General features: G+C 46.5%; 2 protein-coding genes across 13 annotated transcripts in view; one reads left to right on the top strand and one right to left on the bottom strand.

Annotated features, from left to right (window-relative positions):
* Window positions 1–14500, top strand: part of AGK (acylglycerol kinase) — an 80432-nt gene extending 65932 nt beyond the window's left edge. For 3 of the 5 annotated variants that reach the window (XM_042973845.1, XM_042973865.1, XM_042973854.1), the window contains exons 12-16: window positions 3874–4021; window positions 4461–4558; window positions 10612–10682; window positions 12575–12659; window positions 13704–14500. In XM_042973845.1, the coding sequence (XP_042829779.1) occupies window positions 3874–4021; window positions 4461–4558; window positions 10612–10682; window positions 12575–12659; window positions 13704–13841 (540 nt within the window). In that variant the 3' untranslated portion in view covers window positions 13842–14500. Of the gene's footprint in view, window positions 1–3873; window positions 4022–4460; window positions 4559–10611; window positions 10683–11880; window positions 12660–13703 lie in introns of those variants that run through there. The other 2 variants (XR_006213361.1, XM_042973874.1) reach the window with 2 other exon arrangements.
* A 62-nt stretch (window positions 14501–14562) lies between these two features.
* DENND11 (DENN domain containing 11) overlaps window positions 14563–22704 on the bottom strand; it is a 45599-nt gene continuing 37457 nt past the window's right edge. The window contains exons 9-11 of one of the 8 annotated variants that reach the window (XR_006213359.1): window positions 22116–22330; window positions 16202–16320; window positions 14563–16038 (exon numbers count right to left, since the gene is read on the bottom strand). Coding sequence is in view for 6 of the 8 variants with exons in the window: in XM_042973818.1 (XP_042829752.1) it covers window positions 22135–22330 (196 nt within the window). In the remaining 2 variants the exon portion in view is untranslated. The other 7 variants (XM_042973818.1, XM_042973829.1, XR_006213358.1 and 4 more) reach the window with 7 other exon arrangements.

The raw sequence follows: 22704 nt of genomic DNA on the forward strand, positions 1-22704 counted from the left end.
TGTCTTGGACAGTACAAATAAAGAATATTTCCAACATTGGAGAATGTTCTATCGGGCAGTGCTGCTGCTATAGACTATACACTGAAAAATGTTGGCATAGAGAAAAGCTGAACAATGTGCATTAATGGAAATGCTAATAGAAAAGTCATCCTTATCTGCGGGTGATCTATTGTGTTCAGCTTTTATGCAAATCAAAGCTCTAAACACAAAATTTGGCAGGTCAATCTGAAAATTGGCAGATGAAGTTTGTAGTGAAAACCTTGGTTCTAATGTTAATATTCAGAGTATCAGGTGTTTTTCTAACTATAAAAATGATGTATGTCCATTGCAAAACATTTGGAAAACAAAGCTCCCTTTACCTTCTAAATAAATTGCCACTATGTTAAAGAAATGTAAAAACATGAAATCCCTAAAGTACTAGGGGTAACCAATTTACATGATTATGAAAATGAACTTGGAGGGCAATGCGTTTCTACACCGAAAGCAGACTAAAACGCAAAATGCATTGTTACTCTTGCTTAAGAGAATAATTTCAGTGGTGGAGTAGTAGGTGCATTTAGGAAGAATAGAGTACCTATTTAAGTTGTAGAGTAGGGAGAATGTGAACTGTTTCCACCATTTCTTTAGTGAACAGTTATTTTTTTTTAAGTTTGTTTTTGAGAGAGGGAGTGAGAGCGGGGAAGGGACAGAGAGGGAGACACAGAATCCAAAGCAGGCTCCAGGCTCTGAGCTGTCAGCACAGAGCCTGATGTGGGACTTGAACTCACAAACTGCAAGATCACGACCTGAGCTAAAGGCAGATGCTTAACCTACTGAGCCACCCAGGTGCCCACTGAACGGTTTTTAATATCTTTTGTGGCAAGCCCTGCTAATGCTTGGAATACAAAGTCAAATAAGGCCGGTTTGGTCCTGCCCCCAAGAAGGAGAATGTGAAGGACAAGTAAATCCGCGGTTTGGCAAGTGCTGGGAGAGCATGGAAGGATGAGGTGGGAGCGGAGAGGAGGGGCACTCATATCTGACTCAGGGACAGCAGTCTTTTCAGGGCAGGGAACAGTTTTACTAAAGTTTGAAATCTGTACAAGACTAGATCAAGGGAATTCTGAGTGGAGGAGCCACTGTGGGATGGCCCTGTGCTGTCACGTGGCCAGTGCAATAGAATGGCAGGAAGGGGGTTTTGGGGGGTTGGGGAGGGGCCGGTCACGGCAGGTCTGAATGTGGGATCTAACTTACACCATTAAAGTGTTGGGGAGTTACTGAGTCTTAAGCAGGGGAGAGACATGAGCAGGTATGCCTTTTAGAAAAGTTACCTGTCAGCAGTGTAGACGAGAGATGGCTGTGGGCGGTTAAGGCGAGGGCACCAGATCGAAGATTGTGGAAGTAAGTCAGGTGGGAGGGGATGAGACCCACATAGGGTGAGAACAGTGCGTGTCGACAAGGAGGATGGAATACAGAGATACTGAGGTTGACCCCTCACAAGTGGGAAGGAGAGTATGGGACCCCCAGATTTCTGGTCTCAGGGACTAGTTGGCTGCCTAGAGTTTTCCATCAACATTGCCAATATTAGAGTAGGATCAAGTTTGTAAAGAGAAATGAAATGTTCAGTTTGGCATATACGGAGTGTAACCTCCCTGTGGTACAGGCCAGTGGAGACATAATTGTGACTTTGGTCTGAAGAAACCGGTGTAGACATCGTAAGTGTCTGAGTGCCATTGTGACTGTGGGTTGGATGAGGATGTGCGCAGGAGAGATGGTCAGGGATACAGGGATGGCCCCAAGCGATGTAAGCATTTAAAGAGCCTCAAAGCTGCCTCCGGAGCCGGAGCCCGAGGGGAGGGAAGTCCCCGGGAAGGGACACACGCACACTAGTGGGAGCCAGAGCCTCGTGAGGCAGCGGCACAGAGGCTAAATAAGGGCAGGAAAGTGTCCCCTGAGCTCAGCGGCCTCTGAAGGTCTGGTCACCTCCTGAGTGGAGCTGCTGAGCCACACTGAAGCAAGTTAGGGAATAAATGGGAGGGGAAGAAGTGGACACAGAGGATTGGGCCACTCCTTCAGGAAGCCTGACTTTGACGGGAAGGAGATAGAAAAGGCAAAAACTAGTGAGAAATATGGGGCCAGTGGAGTGTTGTTTTTATTGATTGGAGAGAGAGCCGTGTCTTTATACCCTGAAATGAGAAAGGGAGACTAGGGACAGGTGAGGGAAGACACAAAGCGTGAGGTGGCAAAATGCACGCGCAGGAAGGAGGGTGTGGGGCCCATGGACAGGCCTTGAACAGAGGAAGGGGAGCCCTTTTCCTTGAGACAGAAGAGGAATAAAGCAGAGGTCCAGGTGAAAACAGGTTTACAGAGTGTTCAGGCAGTTCTCACTGATGTCTCGATAGTCTCGCTGAAGCGTAGGGAGCAAAGTGATCTGTTGAAAACGAGGTGGGTGGTAGTGGGAGGGGGGATTTGAAGAAAGATGAAAACAGGGAGGTTGAGAAGGATTATCAAATGGCATTGAGAACCTGAGACCAAGAATTGTGACACTCATGTGCCCCTTTCCCTGTATCAGTTCTTAGCTGGAGTGTTGTTTGCCCTTCTAATAACACTGAGCCATGATGTACAAGTACAGAAACCTAGTGATAAGACTGATCCAGAATAGGGGCTTTTCAGGGCCCCTACTATGGAACACCAAAGACATAAGAGAGCCAACAGTGATGGGAAAGGAGCGATTTGAAGTAATCAACTGTTAATTAGGTACTGAAGGAAATGGGGTCAGGGACAGGAATTCCCAATGTGATTAGAAATGTGGTGTGGTTAGGATCTTCAGGACTCTAAAACGAACACCCCTGTCTTCCTCTTCTGAGTCTGAACCAGGTTATGAAAGCAAATGCAGGAACCAGGCAGAGGGAGATCAAAATACCAGCCTTATAAATGTCAGCAGGAGTAAAGGACACAGCTTAGATAATACGGTCACAATCAGATTTCCGAGTACTCCAAATTGAATTCATCCCCTTAAAACGTCTCCTTCAGGGCAGACTGCTGTAGGAAGCAGAGTCCCCAGGATGGCCGCTTTCAGAGAGAGAGAGAAACCAAAATTGTTACTCCTTTGTAATTCACTGCATGGAACTCTGAGAACAGGGAGGAGTGGTTCACCCTAAGAGATATATTGAGCACAAAAGAATCAGTCAAAAGAAGAATATGGGGTGTGGTTAGAGAGTAGGATATCAAGGTTTTAGACTTCCATGGTGGAATAGTTCTGGGTAACAGGAACGACCAGGATGTGGCCATGGAAATGGGTGGCTTGGGGCGGGGATTAGAGATGATGTCAAGGACTGAGAGGCTAGGGTGTTGTTTTAATTATTCCTGTAGACACTGATGAGGTGGGCTTGGGGTGTCAGGAAGTAGAAGACAAAAAAATCTAGAGTGTGAGAATGATGGACTTTGAAGCCTTGGGCTGGATCACGGGGCTGGCCGAAGCCACTCTGGCCTCTGTGTGGAGTACGATTCCAGAAGTGAAGAAGGTATTCGATGCAGTGGGACTTCATGCGTGTCATTTTTGTGTCATTTTCTGTAAACCGAAGATAAACTCATTATGGGATGATTGTATGCTCATTCAAATGGTTGTTTTTGGAGAAGCGTAAGCAGTGGTGGTTAGTCCACGTGAACCTTCTGCTCTGTGAGAGCCGTGGAGGCAGCAGTCACGGAGTTCATGGTTCTCAAGATAGAAGACAGGCCTTCGGTAGGAAAAGAAAGCTTGCGGACTCCATGCTCCAAAGTAGAGATGATTCCAGTCAGTGAGAGATTATTAATTAGCGTCCAGGCGGGTGCAGGTAGAGATACTCCCAGAGTTTGGACCGGTGTGTGCCTGACAAGCTTCTCTCTTCACATTAAAAGGAGTGGCCTCAGACTCATCAAGCCTCTATCTCGTACACGGGACCCACAGAGAGACTTCCCAGTGGAGCAGAAGAGACCCCTCCCCGGCCCTCTTTGTACAGGAGAATCCTGCGAAGGCTCGCGTCCTACTGGGCCCAACCGCAGGACGGTGAGCCGTGTGGTGGTGCCGCGGTCCGTTCGGGACTGCCTGGCGCGGGCCCCAGATCAGCGCGAGAGACTTCTCTCGCGCAGGGGGAGCCTTTCAAGGATCCTTGAATTAGCCGTGTGTGCGCCACAGAGCAGGACCCGAGTCAGCACAGCGTCCCGGATGTGGCAGCAGCCCGTGCCTTTGCTGACCAACTGCGGCTCCCCCGTTCTGTCACCGAGCTTGATGTTATTGTGGCTGCTTGGGTGGGGGTGTCGCAGGCGCAGAGATGCCACTGGCACGTGGCTCTTTATCCTGTGTGTAAGAGCTGGGGAAGGAAACAGGTGGAGAGTCAGCAGCCAGGCTTAGGAGGCCAAGCGGAGCAGCCGGCAGCTGGCCCTCGGTGGGGCAGTGGTGGAACACTAACGGGAGCACTTGACCTGAGTCTCATGCACCCACGCAGCCCTGTCCCAGGAGCTGAGCCCCAAGGTCTGGAAAGAAATGCAGCTGTCCACCATCGAACTGTCCATCACCACACGGAACAGCCAGCTGGACCTGACGGTGAGTGTGCCTCTTTATTAGAAGAGCATTTGGTATCTGGGAAAAGTGACCGAGAGAGAGGAAAGGAATCGGGAAGAAGAGGGTGTGGTGTGCTTTTAAGGAATAATAGCAATGAAAAGAAACAGCAAGTGAACAGCCCGCTTAACGGGCTCTGAGCAAGGATTCCGGCCACTGCTTAGTAGACACGAAAAGTTGACCTGTTTGTTCCCTTTTGTCGTGGGAATAGAAAATTGTGGAACTTTTACCTGAGCGACTCTCCATTATTTTTGTGACTACATTAAATGTATGGACTTAGGTCCCCAGGAGAAAAAAAGATATATATACATACATAGAATCCAGTCTGTTGACATACACTGTCCAGTGCAGTGGCCTCTACACCCGTGGCTCTTTGGATTAAATAAACTCTAGCACTCATTTCTTTAGTCACAATAGCCACATTTCAAGTGCCCGTTAGCCATAGTGGCAGGTAGCTACCACACTGGAAAGCACAGATACAAAATGTTTCCGTTAGTGCAGAAAGTTCTGGATCGTGCCCCTATTGACAATGCACCAAAAAATGTTGACATAATACAGAGGTCGGCACACTGGTCTGCCACCTGTTTTTGTATAACCCACAAACTAAGAATCGATCTTACATTTTTAAATGGGTGTAAGAAAATCAAAAGAATAGTTTGTGATGTGCAGAAAGAATAGGAAATTCGAGTTTCGATGTCCATAAGTAAAGTTTAATTGGAAGAACCACGTTCATTCACATACATGCTGTCTGGCTGCTTTCGTGCCATGACGGCAGAGTCGAGTAGTTGCCACAGACTCTCTGGCCCCAAAGCCTAGAATATTGACTCTCGGGCCATTCAGAGTTTTCTGACCCCTGCTACAGAGAAAACCTTAGTAGTTTATGTTAGTGAGAATGCTAATAGAAAAGTTGTCCTAACCTGTGGACCAGTTACTAAGATCGGGTTTTATGTAGATCCAAGTAGTATGTTTACCCTTGACCCAGTCAGTCTGGAGACTGAACGTAGGGATTAAACGTATGAGTACAGTGGGGAGTTCGCCTCTAATGTTAACAGAGTACTGATGTTTTCTAACTGTAAGAGTAATATGTGTCCGTTCTATAAGATTTGGATAACACAGCTTCCTTCCCCTGGATTAATTCAAGTTGGATTAAAGAGTTAAATTAGAAAAATAAAACCATGAAAGCACTCGACTGAAAGCTAAGTGATTATTGATGTAAACTTGGGGAGGACCAGATCTTTCTAAGCATGGCATCTAAAGCAAAAATCATATTGATGCATTTGCCTACTCATAATGAAAGAAACTATAACCAAACTTTTAATGACAAATTGGGAAAGAGAAGTGATAGAGCAGGAGTTAATAGCTTTCTTTTATAACAAATTCTTAAGAAATAGGCAGAGTACTAATATAAATAACAGGCACAGGACAAGAATAGAAATTCACAAAGGACATATAAACCTGAGAAAATAGCTTACATTTGCTGAATGTAAGCGAGGCACTGTCCTAAGAATTTTACATAGTGTCAACTCATGGGATCCTTAGAACTCCCTTATCAGGTAGATGTAACTTTTATAAACATGTAATGGGTAAGGAAACAGAAAAAAGTCTCAACGCCGAAGAAGTGCAAATTAAAATAATAACTATTGAAATGTCCTAAATTAAGCATGCTAGTGTGCCCTGTTGGGGTCGGTGGGCGAGTGGGCACTCGTGCATTTCTGCTGGAACGGTAAATCAGAACACCCTTTCCTGATGGCATCTTGGTGGTCTCTATGAGGCATCTAAAACATAAGCACACCTTTGGCCCTGTTAAGTATGTTTCCAGAATTTATCGTACAGGAACAGTCAGATGCGTACATAGTGTAGACATGCCCTTCTCACATGATGGGATTTTGAACACACTGGTGGAAGTGAATGTAGTAAGGTTGAAAAAATAGTTTTTGTTCCGGAGGATTTCAAGAAGAAAGATAAAATTTCTAATTACACATTGCTTTTATACCCAGTCTCTGATAATGTGTGTTTCTAGTACTTTGTTCATGTTCTTCATCGTCGTTCTTTTCTCTGATGATGGAATACCAGTGAATGGATGGAGTTCAGTCGAGGATGTGATTGTGGCTCAAGATTAGCCACATGCAATTAGGAGAGTGTAGGGTACTGTGCTGCTTATCACCCGTAGCCGCAGATTCATTTCCTTTTTCCACACCTCTTTGTAGAAATAGAAGCAAATGCAATAAAATAATTCAAAGACAATGATGCCGCCATGTAATAGCTCAAAATTCATTTATCGTTTAAAAAAGTACATTCAGAGTCAAAGAGGCTTTAAGGGGTGTGGAGTGTGTGCAAATTAGGATCTCTTGTTCAGCTTTGTTCACTGTATTTATAATAGCAAAGTGTATGAAACAAATGAACCAAGGGACTGGTTAAATACATTCTGGTGCATTTATTTAAAATGTTCTCTGTTTACTGACATGGAAAGATAGTTATCATATATTGTTAAGTGAAAAACCAGGCTAGTATGGTATGCATCACATGATTCTATTTTTATTTTAAAAAGAAACACTTTTACTCTCTCTAAAAAAAAAAGAAAAAAGAAAGAAAGAAACACTTCACCTATAATTGAGTTTGGTGAATGATGGAGGCAGGGCTTCAGTTTTATAATCTTTTCTGATAGAAAGCCAGTTGTCCAAGCAGCATTTACTGAATTTCCTCACCCTTGTCTCCCCCATCTGCTGTAAACCCCCATTGTATTGTAAGTGTAGGTATACATGGACGTGTTCGCAGTGTCTCTCTTCAATTGATCTGATTTTCTAGGCCTGGATTAGTACTATGCTGCTTTTAATTATTATCGTTTTGTAAGTCCTTCAATGTTTTTCTTCTTAAAGAGTCTCTTGGCTATTCTTGGCTCTTTGACCTCTATAAATTTCTTAAAAGGTTTATTTTATTAGGTTCCACATAAAAATCTGTCATATTGATCAGGATTACACTGAATCTGTAGATCAGTTTGAGGAGAAATGACATTTCTATAATATAGACTCTGCTGTCGTATGAAGTGGCATAGCTCTTCATGAGGTTTTTAATGCCTTTCAATGAAGTTTTATAGTTTTCTCTAACATTTTGTCTTTTGTTGGATATATTCCTGGTTATCTTAATTTTTGATGCTTTTGTAGATAGTATCCCTTAAAAATTTATTTTAAATATTTTCGGTGGACATGTAATTGATTTTTTATAGATATGTGATCAACAATCTTATGACCAAGTTCTTATTTATCATTTATGGATTCCTTTGGATTTCCTCTGGATTCATCCATATCAATTGCAAATAGTGCAAGTTTTGTGTTTCCTTTCAACTACTTAGCCTTCTAACCTTTTCTCTTACCGCCGTGGCCGGGACCTCAGTTGAGTGTTAAGTAGAAGTAGGGCTAGCAGATGTCATTGTCTTACTCCGATGTAGACAGAAAGGTTCCGTTGCTTCATTTTTGAGTTTGATGGGACTTTTTAAAAATGTTTATTTACTTTTCTGAGAGAGAGAGAGAAAGAGAGAGAGACAGAGTGTGAGTGAAAGGGAGGCCGGAGAGAGAGGGAGACACAGAATCTGAAGCAGGCTTCAGGCTGAGCTGTCAGCACGGAGCCCGACGTGAGGCCCAAACTCATGAACCGCGAGATCATGATCTGAGCCAGAGTCGGACGCTTCACTGACTGAGTCACCCAGGTGCCCCTTGATGGGATTTTTTTGTAGACACCTTTTAGAAGATGAAGGAAGTTCCCTTCTGTTCCTAATTTGCTAAGGGTTTGTTTTTGTTTTTTTTATCATGAATGGATACTTAATTTCATCACGTCCCTTTCCAGCATCTACTGAGAGAGTCTTCTCATGTAATTCTTTGTGTCTACGATGTTGATTTTTGCACGTGCACTATTTGTAAAAAACAAATCCTAGTCTTCTGTGTATAACTGTCTACTTAACTTCTCCCCTTAGATGGCTAATATGCTTTTCAAACTCAGTGTGTCCACAACAGCTCCTGTTCTTTACTTCCACCCCTGGATGCTGGTGCTCCATCCAGACTCCCCATTGCTGTTGACTCTAATTCCATTCTTTCTGTTGTTCAGGCCAAACCTCTTGAAGCCATCCTCTTTCCCCTCACATCTAATCTTTGTGGAAGTGCTGGTGGCTTCACCTTCTAATTACTGCCAGTGCTTAACACGATCTCCCCGAGTCACTGCTCTAAGCCACCATCATCTGCCTGGGTGATTCCAGTGGGTTCCTAAGTGGTTGCCCTGCTCCCCCCACCTTCCTCCTATTCTAACTACAGCAGCCAGAGAGGTCCTATTAAAATGAAGCCAGATCATATTTCTCTACTTAGAACCTTCCAATGACTCCTCATTTCACTCAGCCTAATAGCTAAATTCCTTGGAATGGTCTATAGGCCCTAGGGCCCTGGCCTTCCTTCTTCTCTGACTTCCTTCCTATTTTCCCCTTCTCTCGCTCTACTCCAGCTACACTGGCTTCCTCACTGCTCTTGGGCTTGTCGAGCATGCTTCCATCTTCGGCGCCCGCCCTGGCGGTTCTCTTTGTGTGGATCGCTCTTCCCTAGGCCAGTGGTTCTGAGTACAGTCCCTGGGAAGTTGTTAGAAATGGACATTCTCGGGCCTTACCCCAGGTCTACTGAGCCATAATCTGAGAATGGGGCCAGAGTCTGAGTTTTAACAAGCCTTGCAGGTGATACTTGCTGAAGTCTGAGAACCACAGTCCTGGATATCCACATTGTTAATTCCCTCACCTCCTTCAGGTGTCTGCTCGAGATCACCCTCTCCCCACACCCCTGCCACCCATACCGTCTGGTGTTTCTTGTGCTAGTTCTTTTATCTCACGTTCCTAATAAAGTCTCCTATACTTCTAATATACTTGTTTTCTAATATACTCTGTAATATACCATGTATGTTTCTATGTAATTTGCTATTTTTGTACTGATACACTCTCACATGTTTCTAGTATATTCTGTAACTTATTATGGTTAGGGTTTATTTTTATTTTTTTGATTATCTCCACTCCCCAAATATAAACTCTTCGTAAGCAGAAATAATTGTTTTTTTAGTTCACTGATGTAACTCACACACCTGGAAGAGTTGATGGTAGTTGACACTCAGCAAGTTGTTGAATGAAAGGTGAACCTAGAGCACAGTCATCCCCTCTATGATCTGTAATTCCTGGGAGAGAGAGAAAGTTGTGCTTTGGTAGCGCTCTTTAGTCTTAGGCAAAGGCTGTCTGCTCTCAGCAGATATCCTGGGGCAACAGATTCTGAACCTGTCCAAGAAGAAACAAAACCTCTACCTGAAGCAGACACAGAAGTAGAGGTACTGATGTACAGAGGGCCAGATTTGTATCGCTAGCCACGGCCTGGTAGTAAACGGGGGCGGAGGGGTACAAGAGCCCAGTCTGGTTTTATAGCCACTTCCTCATAGCTCCGTTCTTCCAGAGCTCTCGGTGGTCTGTAATGAAAAGTTTTAAAAACATTACCATGGCAGAAACGAGGTTGTGGACCTTCAACTCTGGTTGCATATCAAAACTGCCCGTAGGACATTAAAAAACACAGACACAGGTAGTGGGGCCCCACACACCGAGCAGCGGCTCCAGCCGGTGTGGGGTGATGCTGGCGGACGGTGAGGATCCGGGCTTTGCCGGTGGTGGGGCTGAAACCTGGCCCGCAAGGGAGGGAACCGTACACACCAGAACAGCCCCGATGATGAGTGAAAGCCTCACAAATGTCCCGCTCGGAGTTCCGACAAACCTGAGTTTTCGTTTCGCTGTCTGGGGAGTAGGAACCAACCAAACAAGCAAGCAGTGATTAGCTTCATGCTACGTAAATTGTACCTCAACCAGAGTCTTAATGTAAAAGAAAGAAAGGGACTGTATTCAGGATGGAGTTATTGTAAGTAAAGGCCTCTGTATAATAAAGAGCTTCAAAGTATAAAACTCTGGGGCAAAGGAGGACAACAGGCCGCGTTCACCAAAATGTAGAGTGCTAATGTTCGTCTTCCTGACCTTGTAGAGCAAAGAAGACTTCATGAACATCTGCATTGAACCCGACACTATCAGCAAAGGAGACTTCATAACCATAGGGTAAGTGGACTGGGCTCCTAGGAAGTGCGGGTTCAGTGTTTGTATCCTCAGAAACACTCTTCAGAGCGCGTGCCCAGGAAGCCTCAGATGGAGACCCGGCAGAGGACTTGCTGCCTTTCTTTCAAATAGCTGGGCTGACGGGTAGAGCACAGCTCTCCTGCTTTGGCCTTCCCTGTTCATTTTGGGAAAATCACGTCGTGGGAGCACGCGCTGCCTTTCCAACGAAGTGAAGGGTTCTGTGTAGCATTGCACAGCGTCCAGGATTTTGGCTTCAGGGTCAGAGTTACTGGATACAAACCTGGATCTGCCGCGTCCTGGCCTCGTGACTTGGGCAAACGCTTTAACTTCTCTGGCTCCTTTCCTCTGTGTGTAGAAAGGAATACTGTAATCCCATCTCACTACCTCAGGGTTGTCTTTGAGTCTCACATGAGAGCATGTGTGGGAAAGTCCTTGCTGTGAAGCACTTCACAGGGTGGGTTACTATGGACGTCGGTCCACCTTGTCCTGTTCCCAGGGCAGTAATGAAAAACCTGAAAAGGTATTGAGTACCTTGGACATTCTCCAGGCTTTTCCCCTTTTCCACTAGCACATATTCTCCAGTCCTGATTTGTTAAGGCCGACCTCTGCCAGAGTTTTATTGGTTAAGAACGGCCTAAACCCTCCCCCCACCAGTCTTCCACCCCTCCGAGGAGGCTGCGTGTTGCCATGCCAACTGGTAATCTGCTCAGCTATGTTATTTTGTGCTTTGTCCCAGAGCTCCCTCTTGTGCCCGTCTAAGGATTAGACATTGCTGCTGCCGCAGCCCTGTCTCCATGGCTACTCCATTGTCTGCACCAGAACCCGCAGCAGAATGGCTTTCATTGGTTTGTGTTGTTCTTGCCTTTGCTACAGTCTTCAAATGCTGAATAGCTGATTCTGCAGCCTTTGATTTCCTTGCTGTATCTGTCGTAGAAGGAAGAAGGGAAAAGCCTTTCCCTTCTCCTAGAGGTTGTTCAGAAGCCACACACTGTCTTGATTGAGAGTCTGGCCCACGGGGCCAGCTGTGCTCAAATTTCCTTCATAATACTGACGTCCAAAACTGAGACCAAAAACTGCTTATGTTTATGTTGCTTCGTGTAGGTGAAGTCATGATGCTGTGCATCATTGCCGTCCACATTTTCATCGGCAGCAGTAACACGGTTTCCTTTGGTCTCTACAGGAAGTGAGATTCAGTCATGTCCGTTTCCTCTGGGTCTCTGAATAGAACATCGTGAAGCTGCTTTAGAAACCTGTGAAGTTCCGTATACTAACGAATTGGTTATCAATTAATGATAAAGAACGGACTAACTTGGATTAGCTTTTGCTCTCTCCACTGACGGTGACAAGCTCTCCAGGGTGTATGTGCATGAGGCGGAGTGTGTGGTCTGCTCGCTGTACTCCCAGGTAGATGGCGGTATATGCCAAGTGGTCTGTTAACGTGAATATAGAGCGTCCCCAGAACTGGTTGTTCATATACATCTGTAACAGAAATGCCTCCTTTAAATTAGAATAAAGATATTTTCTCCTTAAGTAATGATGGACTCACAAGTATCAGATAGCAAAAGTTTAGTAAGTTCCCTACAAAAATTTCAATTCGTTCTAACTTTTAAATGGAGGATTTTTAATAGCCCAAGAATTAGGTACAAAATCACTCCATCCTAACTTGCTGCACCATTCTTTTCAGCAAATTAACCTTCTCAATCTAGAATATACCACACGGCTAAGCAAGAATCAGTGTGGGAAAATTCTTCGCCGAACCCCGCGGTTCATCCTGTCACGAGCCCGTCTGTTCACTCTCAACAAAAGAACTTGCTGTGCTCCGGCAGTCAAACGCAGTTGCCGGTGCCCAAGTGTGCTTTTTCTTGTACCGACAGAAGCAAAAAGGTGAGGGACCCCAGGCTGCGGGCGGCTGGCACCGAGTGTCTCCAGGCCAGCCAGTGCACCCTGCTGCTTCCTGAGGTGAGCGGGGGTGGGGGGCTCCGCTCCCCCAGCTCTGGGTTGTCTTGGTCCATCTGCCTTTCCAGTGCCAGACGCGCACGTGGGCGCCTAGCATGGGCTGAGGGCACTTCGCCAGGCTCTGGGAGACCTGGGGAGCCGAGAGCACCCCCTGCCTGCGTCGGGGACCGGGACCGAAGTGCGGGCTTCCCGCAGACTTCGGGTGTTTTCAAGCCAGGGTTGTGTAAAGCGACCTTTGTGGCTCCTCAGCCTTTATTCTTCCGAGTGTAAAGTAGGCAGAGGCTGCCATCACAGAATTTTCTAGCTGGCAGACACTCCTCGTGGATTCTACCTTCGCATTTTTTATAAAGGATCAGGAGACCACTTTGGGGATGGCAGTAAGTTTTTCTGTATTATAAAACGCCAAGCTTAGAATAACCCATCGAAGTGGGGAAAATGTTAGGAATATAATCTAAATTACGTAGTTACTCTGTGAGTAATACCTCAGGAAAAAGAGTTGCTGCAGATGGCTTTGGCAGGCTTCGGGGTCCCACAGCATTCAAAAAGGATTGTAGGTAAAACAAGCTGTCCCCACCGGGGGTGGCACCACAGTTTCAAAATAGCAAATGTGGAACTAAATGCACAAATTATGGAAGGTTCTGTAGCATCTGTAATATTAATATTGCTGTGCTTTAGCTATAAGGCTAAGCAAGTCCTCCAGAAGAACCATGCAAACCATCAGGTGGACAGAGTGGTTTTCCTAGGTCATAGAACGTTGTTAAGTTTAGGAATTCCTGTACGATGTGGCAGGACCCCCGTATTTTAGTAAGTATTTTAAAATCCTAACCTTGTTTCTCGACTCCCAAAATACCCTGGGAAGAGAGAGAAGCCAAACAAGGGGAGGGGGAGAAAAAAAAGAGCCGGTGGTCGAATGGAGACATTTCCGAAACCAGCACCAGTCAGAGGCAGTGACACGGGTTTTTTTTTTAAAGAACGGGAGGGTAATTCCCTGCGCGAGGGTGACGTTGTCCGGGGGGTGAGTGCCGTTGCGAATACTCTTCTCCGCAGGGCACGGGGGGCTCTTTCAGCATCGACAGCGAGGAGTACGAGGCGATGCCCGTGGAGGTGAAGCTGCTGCCCCGGAAGCTGCAGTTCTTCTGCGACCCCCGGAAGCGGGAGCAGCTGCTGCCGCGCTCGGCCCAGTGAGCGCCCAGGGAGCGGCGGCACCCCCGGTGGGACCAAAAGGGAGCAGAGGCCTCGGCAAGTACCCGCCCCTCCCCGCCGCGCATGCTCCTCCTTCCGTGTGACCACTGTCCCCCTCCGTGGCGCCGTCCCCCCCGGGGGCCCGCGTGCGGTGGAGGGAAAGGGGCCCGACCTCGCGCCGGCCCCCAGGTGCAGCCGGGCTTCTCCATGGGTGCTGCTGCTTTCTGAGCTCAGATTCGAATGTCGCTGGTCTCCGTCCTCCCCTCAGTCCAGAAACCTGTGAGGTGTCTCCCCCTCAGCCGCGATGCTGTAAGATACTAGTTTGTATTATTTTTTCCAGTAGCGCTTAAGTATTGGTTTGCATGAGAACCACCGGGGGGTGCATGCTGAAAACCTAGCAACTCAAGCTGGGGGTGGAGCCCCGGGATCTGCATTTCTAATTAAAAGCCCAGGTGCTTCTACTCCATGCGGTCCCCCAGCCTTGCTGGTCAGTGTGGTAAAGCACACCAACCACCGTTCATGCACCCCTACGAGTATTTTGGAAGATCGTGTATCCCTCACACTTTCTAGATATCAACTTAAGAGTTGCCAGTATGTGTATTTCCTGGTGTCATGTAAATATTGGTTATTTTAAAATAAAGCTGTTATATCACTCTTTTAAACATATTTGGTGCAATTTAAATATACAGCAATTTGACTCTCATCCTCCATTTACAAAAATACACAAATAGGTTCTTTGGTTATTTCTATACACTTTCAGCAAAGAATGCTATCGTGATCTATTTTCATGCTTGAAATTTTATCACTTGCCCTATTTTCTTGCCAACAAAAAATATAAATGGAAATTCTTTAGTGTTAACCCAGAACTAATATTGTTTTCATCCATTTTATTTCAGTAATTTTTTAATTACCAAAAATGGATACTATAAACACTTCATGAGAATGCTCTTTATCCTAACGAGTTGAAGAACACATGTTACTTACAGCTTAGAACAGGACTCAACATCATTGATATTCCTTGTTCTTTATAGATCTAAGCACATAAGCAGAAGAGACGATTCTAATGTCATACATACAGTTCTTCGAATTCCTCTGGAATTACATGTCAAAAATTATTAATGATCTTCCTTTAGTTTGTTGAAAGCAGAAACCAGAAACTGGCTGGTTTGAGAAGGATTTGCTAACCAGGCTTTATAGCCCTTTACGTTCAATACTACCATCGGGATTTACCTTTGGTGCCCCTGAGGTTTTCAGACTCCAGAAGGCGATGCCCAGGTTGGAGGAGATGTGAGCCTTCCTCTTTGTAAAGAGGAAACGGGAGTGTAAAGGGGCAGATGGGCAGGCCTTGGCGACAGGCACATCCTTGGGCAGATCAGTTTTAGGACCGTATGTATGCCTGTGCCCATGAGTCCCTTGGAGAGTGAAGACTAATGCTTCAAAGGATTACAAAGCAGCTACAAAAAGCTCATGAATGAAGATCACAAAAAAACCAAGGCTTACCTGTTCAGCTCTGTATCCTTCAGAGTGGTGTTAAAAGCTGTGCTTTGGCCTCCAAAACCCTGCAGTGGAAGGAGGACCCACACCCTGGTGCCCACAGAGGGGAGCAGGGATGCTGTGGGAGGAGGAAAAGTTTGTACGGGAGCGAGGAGCATCTTACACCTTCTTGGTTTTCTGATAAGACTGTAAAGGACGAGCCCAGAAGCCGGCTCGCTCCCTCCCTGATCGGCTACCAGCATGTGTATTTATTTAGTGAATCGGGTCCTTGCAGTGAAATAGTGGGATTTCAACTGGGGAAGGATATCGAATAGATTAATATCTGTATGCGTTCTGAAATCTAGGCTCCCTGGTGTGAATTTTGCCTTCTTGATTCAGGCTCTTTCCTGTGAGAATGTGGTTTCTTATCGTTGATGCTCTTGTTCTTTCCATGGTCCTGGCACAGAACATCCAGGTGAAGGACACTCCTGTTAGGCACAAACCTTTTGAAAGACGAATTTTACTCAAAAGCCAGATTATTTCTAATACAAATCCAGATGCTTCTGGCACGCAAGTCTTTTGCATGGTGCCATGGCTGGTCTGGGCACATGGCTGTCGTGACTGCGTGCAGTGCTTTGTTTACACACGCAACAGATTCGCCGTGTTCTCACCCCATCCCTGGGAAGTCGGTACCATCATACGGTCCTGTGCCTTGGAAAGCAGGAACCTGGCGTTGAATACAGCATCAGTGATGTTAGGAATTTTACCCTTACACTAACTCCCCCAAAGGTTAAAAATGAAAGAAAACTTCAGTGTGTGGGTGTGTATATGTACACCCAGTCCTGGCTCTTCCGGACGGCATGATTCTTCCCAGCTTTGGTCCCCATTACCTGGAGGATGTTCATGCAGACCGTGGCCTCTAGGAGAACAGGTACCAGGCGCCCCGGTTGCTCTGTCACTGTGACGTCCGCATTCAGGTTCTGCTCATACACTGGGCCATCCCTCCTTCCTACCACAAACCACATTTCTCAGGCCAGGGAAGGACTGAAACGCACACGTTCATGTTAAAATGTGAATTTTAATTGTAAAAATTGTTTTCTGTAAATATAGTTATATCAACCTCTCTGCACACAACTTGGTTCCGATATATACAGATATGATATACACAGATGTTATTTGTACCACAAAACAATCATTAAAGAAACATTCACTCCTCATAGCTTCAGGATTAACACCAGCTTTCTTTAGAGCATTAAAATCATTACCATCAAAACAGAAGAACGTACCTATGCGACTAGTATTCAGGGTGAAATTTATCAACTGTCTTACTAGCTTCATACTATGAGGTCAAGAATTTAAACAAAAATAGATTCAGTGTCTCTTATTGCTAGAACTCTTATGCTGGGGTATTAAAATAGGGGTTTGACATTTAAGGCGACAGGGAGGCTATGTTAATCCTAACTTGGGAGAAATAGGAAAACCATTTTTCCAAGGCTACAACCATTCCTTTTTCAGAAAAGGTTGACTTCCCAGACCTATAAAAAAAAAAAAAAATTCAGCCAACAAGCTTGGGTAAATAAGGAGGTTGATTTTCTTTTCCTCTACTCTGTACCCCTGAAGTGTCCTAGCTGGACTGCTCAACAGCACAGAATTCATACCTTTCCTCATTATGGTCTTTGTGGGCACTCGAGTCAAACTATTCCTGAGGCCGCCTTCCAAGTTTTTGAACACTTTTTATCTTCGCTTCATTTGGCCTAAGGAGGTTTTCACTCCAACATCAATGAAATCTATTTGCAACCAGCTAACTCTATGACCTCTCTGGGGATTTTTCATTTTGTGGATCCTCCCTGGCTAATTTCTAAGGCCCTGCCCTACTCTACCCCTGCATTCCCCAGCTGTCTTTAGAAAGCAGACTAAATGTATCGTTAGTCTAAACACGCCTTCCAAAGCCAACGTAATTCACACCTATCCTTACACTACGGTAAGTAAATAAATTTTCTGAATTTAGATTACGTTACTGCTAAAAGCCCATCCTATGCTGAGCTTCTGGAATAACTCTAAAGAGGGCTTCCCCCCGGCCCCCCATCATTGTTTGTAATCACTAGAAAATTCTTACTTCCTTTCTAAATGAGTTTTACCCAACTGCCCCCGTCTTCCGGCTCCAGAGAGAAAGTGCCAGGCAGAAGACCACGTGGCTTCAGGAAGAGGCCTGCTGATCGGCCTCCTCACGTGAAGCAAGAGTTTCCCTTGAGGTCGCTGCCCGTGCCATCCTCTCGAAGACCCTCCCGTTCACCTCCCAGAGAGCGTGGCTAAGGCTCCCAGCACAGTGTCCTTATTCACGCTCAAAGACGAATAATGACACTTCTTTGAGGTTTCAGTTGCTTCCAAGTTACAAAACTTGTTTCTTCCAGGATTCTAGTTTTGAGATTTTCTTCCGTTTCCACATCTGCACACTTAATTCATCACATAATAATATCGACATAAAAATAAACTCCCATTTCTCATAAGAAAAACAGTAACTTAATTCACAGTTAGCCTTTCTCCCAACACTCAGTGCCCTAGCAGCTCCTGGGAACAGAGGTATATTAGTCATCAGATGGAATCTTCGAAACCCACGGACTCAGGGGTAAGAGGAGCCCTTGACCCCTTCTCTTCCCCTACCTGAAATCAGAGAAGGGTCTTCCTGAAACAAGAAGGGGCAGGTGGGGGCCAGCGGAGGTAAGCCCCCCGGCCCTGGAGGAGCCTCACCGCAGGGCACGAAGTGCGGGAAGACCCTGGGGCTGGACCTCAGATCCTGAGCCCACTAGTGAGGAACTGGACAGGGAGGTGAAAGCCCCCGCATGACGTGTTGGTCCCCATGTTGACTTTCCTGCCTATTTCAGAACTGGCATCCTACAAAGGAAAGTTCAGTGTCAAGCTGAACGTTGTCTTACAATTTTATTCGACGCCCTCCTGCTCCTTTACCTTTCCAAGTATGATCTGTACGGGGACTGGAGAAAACATCTCAATCCATTCCCTGGGCTATGCAGTTTCAGGGGGAAAAAAAAAAGGTCCCTGAGGTCCCTGCCTCTTCTCAGAGGGTTGCTGTCCTACCATTAAAACGTTAATTCATGACTGCCCTTTACAAAAGCTTCCCTGAAGGCCTCGGTTTAAAGGTGAATCATCTCATCTTTTTACTGTGTTGGAAGGGCTTTCAGTGGATCAAGACGAATAGCAAGTTCGTCCTCGTAGCCACCGGAATGAAAAACAGCGATTCAGCTCGGATTTCTCTTTACTTTTATCTTCCGGTTAAAATATCAGGGAGTTACACTGATAAATGAGTCTTCACAGGTGGTATTTAGAATGATCTGTGCCCTGTGCTACACTTCAATTTCCCATCTTGATTTTCACAAGGAGCAAAACAAGGGAAGCTATAGATGCAAATTCTGGGCCAAGTTATTTCTATCATTACCAATGAATTCGGCACCCCTCCCCGGCCGAGTAGAAGAGGTGCCATGCCGGATGGCGGCTGTGGGAGGCGAGAGCCTTCTGACTCACGGCCGTCCTGGCTGCCGGAGGACCGTGCAAGGCCCCAGGTGGCACAATGATACTGGAACAGACACCGGGCTTAAGGAGTGCTTCGTGCTTGTCTAAAGCCATAGTTAATTCTACACAAATTGGCCCACCCTTTTTGCTCTCATAGGAGATAAATCCTACCGTTTCTGACTCCTGAAGAAAGAAGCCTAAGCCAGAGGGCAACCAGACATTCTCCCCATGGCTGACTATTACCATCTGCCGAGCCTGCAGAATTGGAAAAATCCACCTAAATGGGCCTTTGTCGCATTTGGCGGGACGTCAGTAAACCCCAGGCCTGGGTTCTTGGTCCCACAAGGAGTCCTGCCACCTGGTTTTTTCTGCCTTGATTCAACGGCGGCAGCAGCCCAGGTGTCTCAGGTCAGCAACGTTTCCAGGTGACCACATGGCTCATAGCATGGCATTAGACCAGGCTGAAAGTTCTCAGAAGGACCCAGCCAGCTGAGAGGAGGCAGGGGAGGGGGTGAGGTTCAACAGCACAGGAGGGCAGAAGGCTACCACGGGTCCAGCCACCCCACCTAGGCTTCCAGCTCTGCCCCAAGGGTCGGTGGTAACCATCCCCGCCCTCCAGAGCTTATCGATCTACGAGGCGGTGAAGAAGAACGTTGACCAGTGTCTTCTGACCGAAAGCAGAAGGGTTTTAAGGAAATAGTTCAACAGTGACAGAAAAGCTGGTCCACGTGGCTTCTAGCTTCTGTAACTGCAGGGAGCCCTGCCGGGTACCTCACTCTCCGGTTCCCCTTGTAGAGAAGGGGCAGCCGCTAACTGGAGACACTGGGGAGAGGACAGGGGGATGGAAGCAGGGGTGGGGGACAGAGCAAGTCTTCCAAAGGGGACCTCCGTATGACTGACTACAGAGCGACGGGGCATGTTGCTCAGTCAGCCAGAGGTGCTGTGCTGGGCTTCTGGCTGATAATGACACTGGCAAGGGAAGGACGGCTGGGTCTCCTCACAGAGGGAATACAGGGCAGGAGGGGGAGCAGTTCTGTCCTGGGGTCAGCTGAGCCCAGGCTCACTCGTATTATTCCCCTCCGTGCCCAGCCCCCAGCCCCCTGCCCGAGGGTGAGGGGGCGGCCCATAGCCGCCAGACAACCGCCTGGAAGAGTCTGCAGCTAAAGGGAACCCAGAACCCCGACCCGCCACGCAAAGGAAAGAACAGAAACCTTATTTTCACCTTACGACCTTTACATGAGCACTTATGAGCTTGGAGTTACAATTCCACAGAAACACAAGTGGTTGCATGCACAAGGGCGCGGGGACGGACGTGCTTTAAGATAGTCCTTTCCAACAAACCCCTCAATTCCAGAGGAAGGGGGCCTGCGTCCACCAAGAGAATCCGACCTTTCCTGCTTCCGATCGACCATCCCCCTAACTTAGAAAACCTTGAGCCTTCAGATAGCACTAAAAGTCACCATGACTTGACCCAAGTCCGAAAGGCTGCTCCTTCCCCAGAGACAAGAGAAGGTTGCTCTTCAAGGAAAGAGGCGGCGAGGCTTTTTTTGTAAACATCTATGTTACTGAAATGGCTAAATCCACACTGCAGAGGAGAAAAGTGTATTAGTTGTACAGTTTACATTTCAATGCCCAAACTTATTTATATATTTACATAAAAGAACCTACTTTGATTAATCAATACGTATTTGCATTTTTACATGTGAATTTCTTTAGTCGTGAATCCCCTATCATGGAACTACAGTGAAAATATTTTTGAGTAAAGCAGTGAGCCCTGAAAAGCTGTAAGACTTGTGTGCCATCCACTTGAAAGTCATTTCTCTGCTGTGTGTAGTAGCCTGGCTGGAACCTGGTCACAGACATGGACACACGGATGGCTATTCCAGTAACAGAGCCAGGCAAGAAGATCGAGAGGGAAGAAAGTCACCAACAACCCAGGAGCCCAAGTCAAAATCCTAAACTATGGCCAAAAAAAGCCCTAACCTCTACTCACAGGAGCTGGCTTCAAATACCTACGGTCTCACCTAAGTTGGCATTCCTGGAATGCACAGCCAAAGAGAACAGGCAGGGACCCACAGGAGCCGTCCCACACCAAAACATGTCACAGGGACACAGGTAAACTCATCACTGACGCTCGGGGGTTCCAACCACTTCTCTAGGTGAAGGCACTATCAAATTTGCTCTCCAACAAACGTGTTCTGTCTCTGGCCCCAACTGCTTAGCTCAAGGACTGTCAACTCTGCTGGCAAGAAATCTGTTTGTGAGGGCCCCAGACTGGTACACAGTCTTGTTCCATGCTTCAAACTCTGAGTAACCAACTCCGGATCCTTGCTGGAATATGGAATCCAGTGAATCTCTGTTTTGATCCCGAGGCTCTGCTGGTGATATGTCCAGAGAACTCTCAGAGAAACATCTTCTGCTCTATCCTCTTTGAACCCCAACTGCTCTACCTTTGGTGGGAACAAACATTGCTCTAAGAGCATAGTTAGCCCTTAAAGGAAGCTCAATTGTAAAATGAATTTGCTTGCAAGCTCCAGGGCCATCCCTGAAGGAGCGGGATCCAGAGAAAGGAGGAGTTTTACGTTGAGTGGCCACCGTTAATTTACTCTGAGGAAAGTTTCAACGCTTCAGGCTACAATTTTACTTTCCAGCTGGCTGGTAAGAAACCTCTTCTTGTCATTCTGTCCTTAGAGACGCTCATGCTTTGTGACGGAAACATCCTCTTGTTCCTCTTTGAGGTCTCCACTCACGTGAACAGAGAAGACAGATTTGCCCCAGCGAACAGGAAAAGGGATCTGATCCCAACACTGGACTCCCGGAACTGATAAAACACCTCGAAAGGTCATGAGCTCTAGCTTCCACCTTGAGGAGATGCACGTACAAGGCCACCCTGGACAGAATACTGCAAGGGACGAACTCCTGGAGACTTTCTGAACAGCCCACCCCAGTGTTTCCAAGCTCAGCCCGCTCCCAGTGACACATGGCCTTCACCACATCCCCTCAAGTCACTCGACCAGGACACAAGAGAAGCCACTCGGATGACGCCTATGACAAAACCCAGGCAGTAGCTCTGGGAGAAAGTGGTCCATTCCAACATGGCACCAGGGCAGGGCACAAAACCAAGGTGGTCTCATCTTACCACTAGGAAGGAAGGGAGAAAGGAGATTGCAAAAAATCACATTTGTTGGGAAGTATAAACCATATTCCTTTGTGTCAACTTAATAAAAAAGGAGGTCCTTGGGGGCCCAGTGTGAACTCCCCACATGAGGAGCGGCTCACCGGTCTGGACTCACTCTTCCTATGGGCAGCAGGGGTTGTCAATGACCAACATGACGTCGATGCCATAGGCCTCCAGCAGGTCCATCAGAAAGCTCCGGTCCCCTTGGGGGTCTAGACCCATGCCCCGGGCGTGCTCAGCGGTCAGAGTTTTGTCTTGACTGGCGGACACCTCCAACAGAGTCTGAAATATCCGGTTGTTCTGCTCTAGGAAAAACCTGTGTTCACAAGATAAGACACACGGAAGGGAGGGCAGAAAAAAAAAAAGGGTCACCAAATAATCCACACATGGGGAACCAAAACTACATTGCTTTAATATGCTTTTAAATGCTTTCAAAAATCAGAATGATCTCTAAAAAATAAGAAAATTAGGACCAAAGTTCAAGGGTTACTAAAGTGACACCAACTTTAGCAAAGAAACCGCTGGCATTAATCATGGCATGACCTGCAAAGTCCCCAAACTTGGGGACTTTTGGCCTGCCTGCCAAAAACAAACTTTCCTATGGAAGGTTACTACATACACTGTGTTCTTTGTTCTGCTTAGTCAGAAGGGGAAGAGAAAGAAAAGACAAAACCCTAAAAAAATCCTGAT

The sequence above is a fragment of the Panthera tigris genome, chromosome A2 (genome assembly GCF_018350195.1).
Source record: "Panthera tigris isolate Pti1 chromosome A2, P.tigris_Pti1_mat1.1, whole genome shotgun sequence".
Classification (NCBI taxonomy): Eukaryota; Metazoa; Chordata; class Mammalia; order Carnivora; family Felidae; genus Panthera; species Panthera tigris.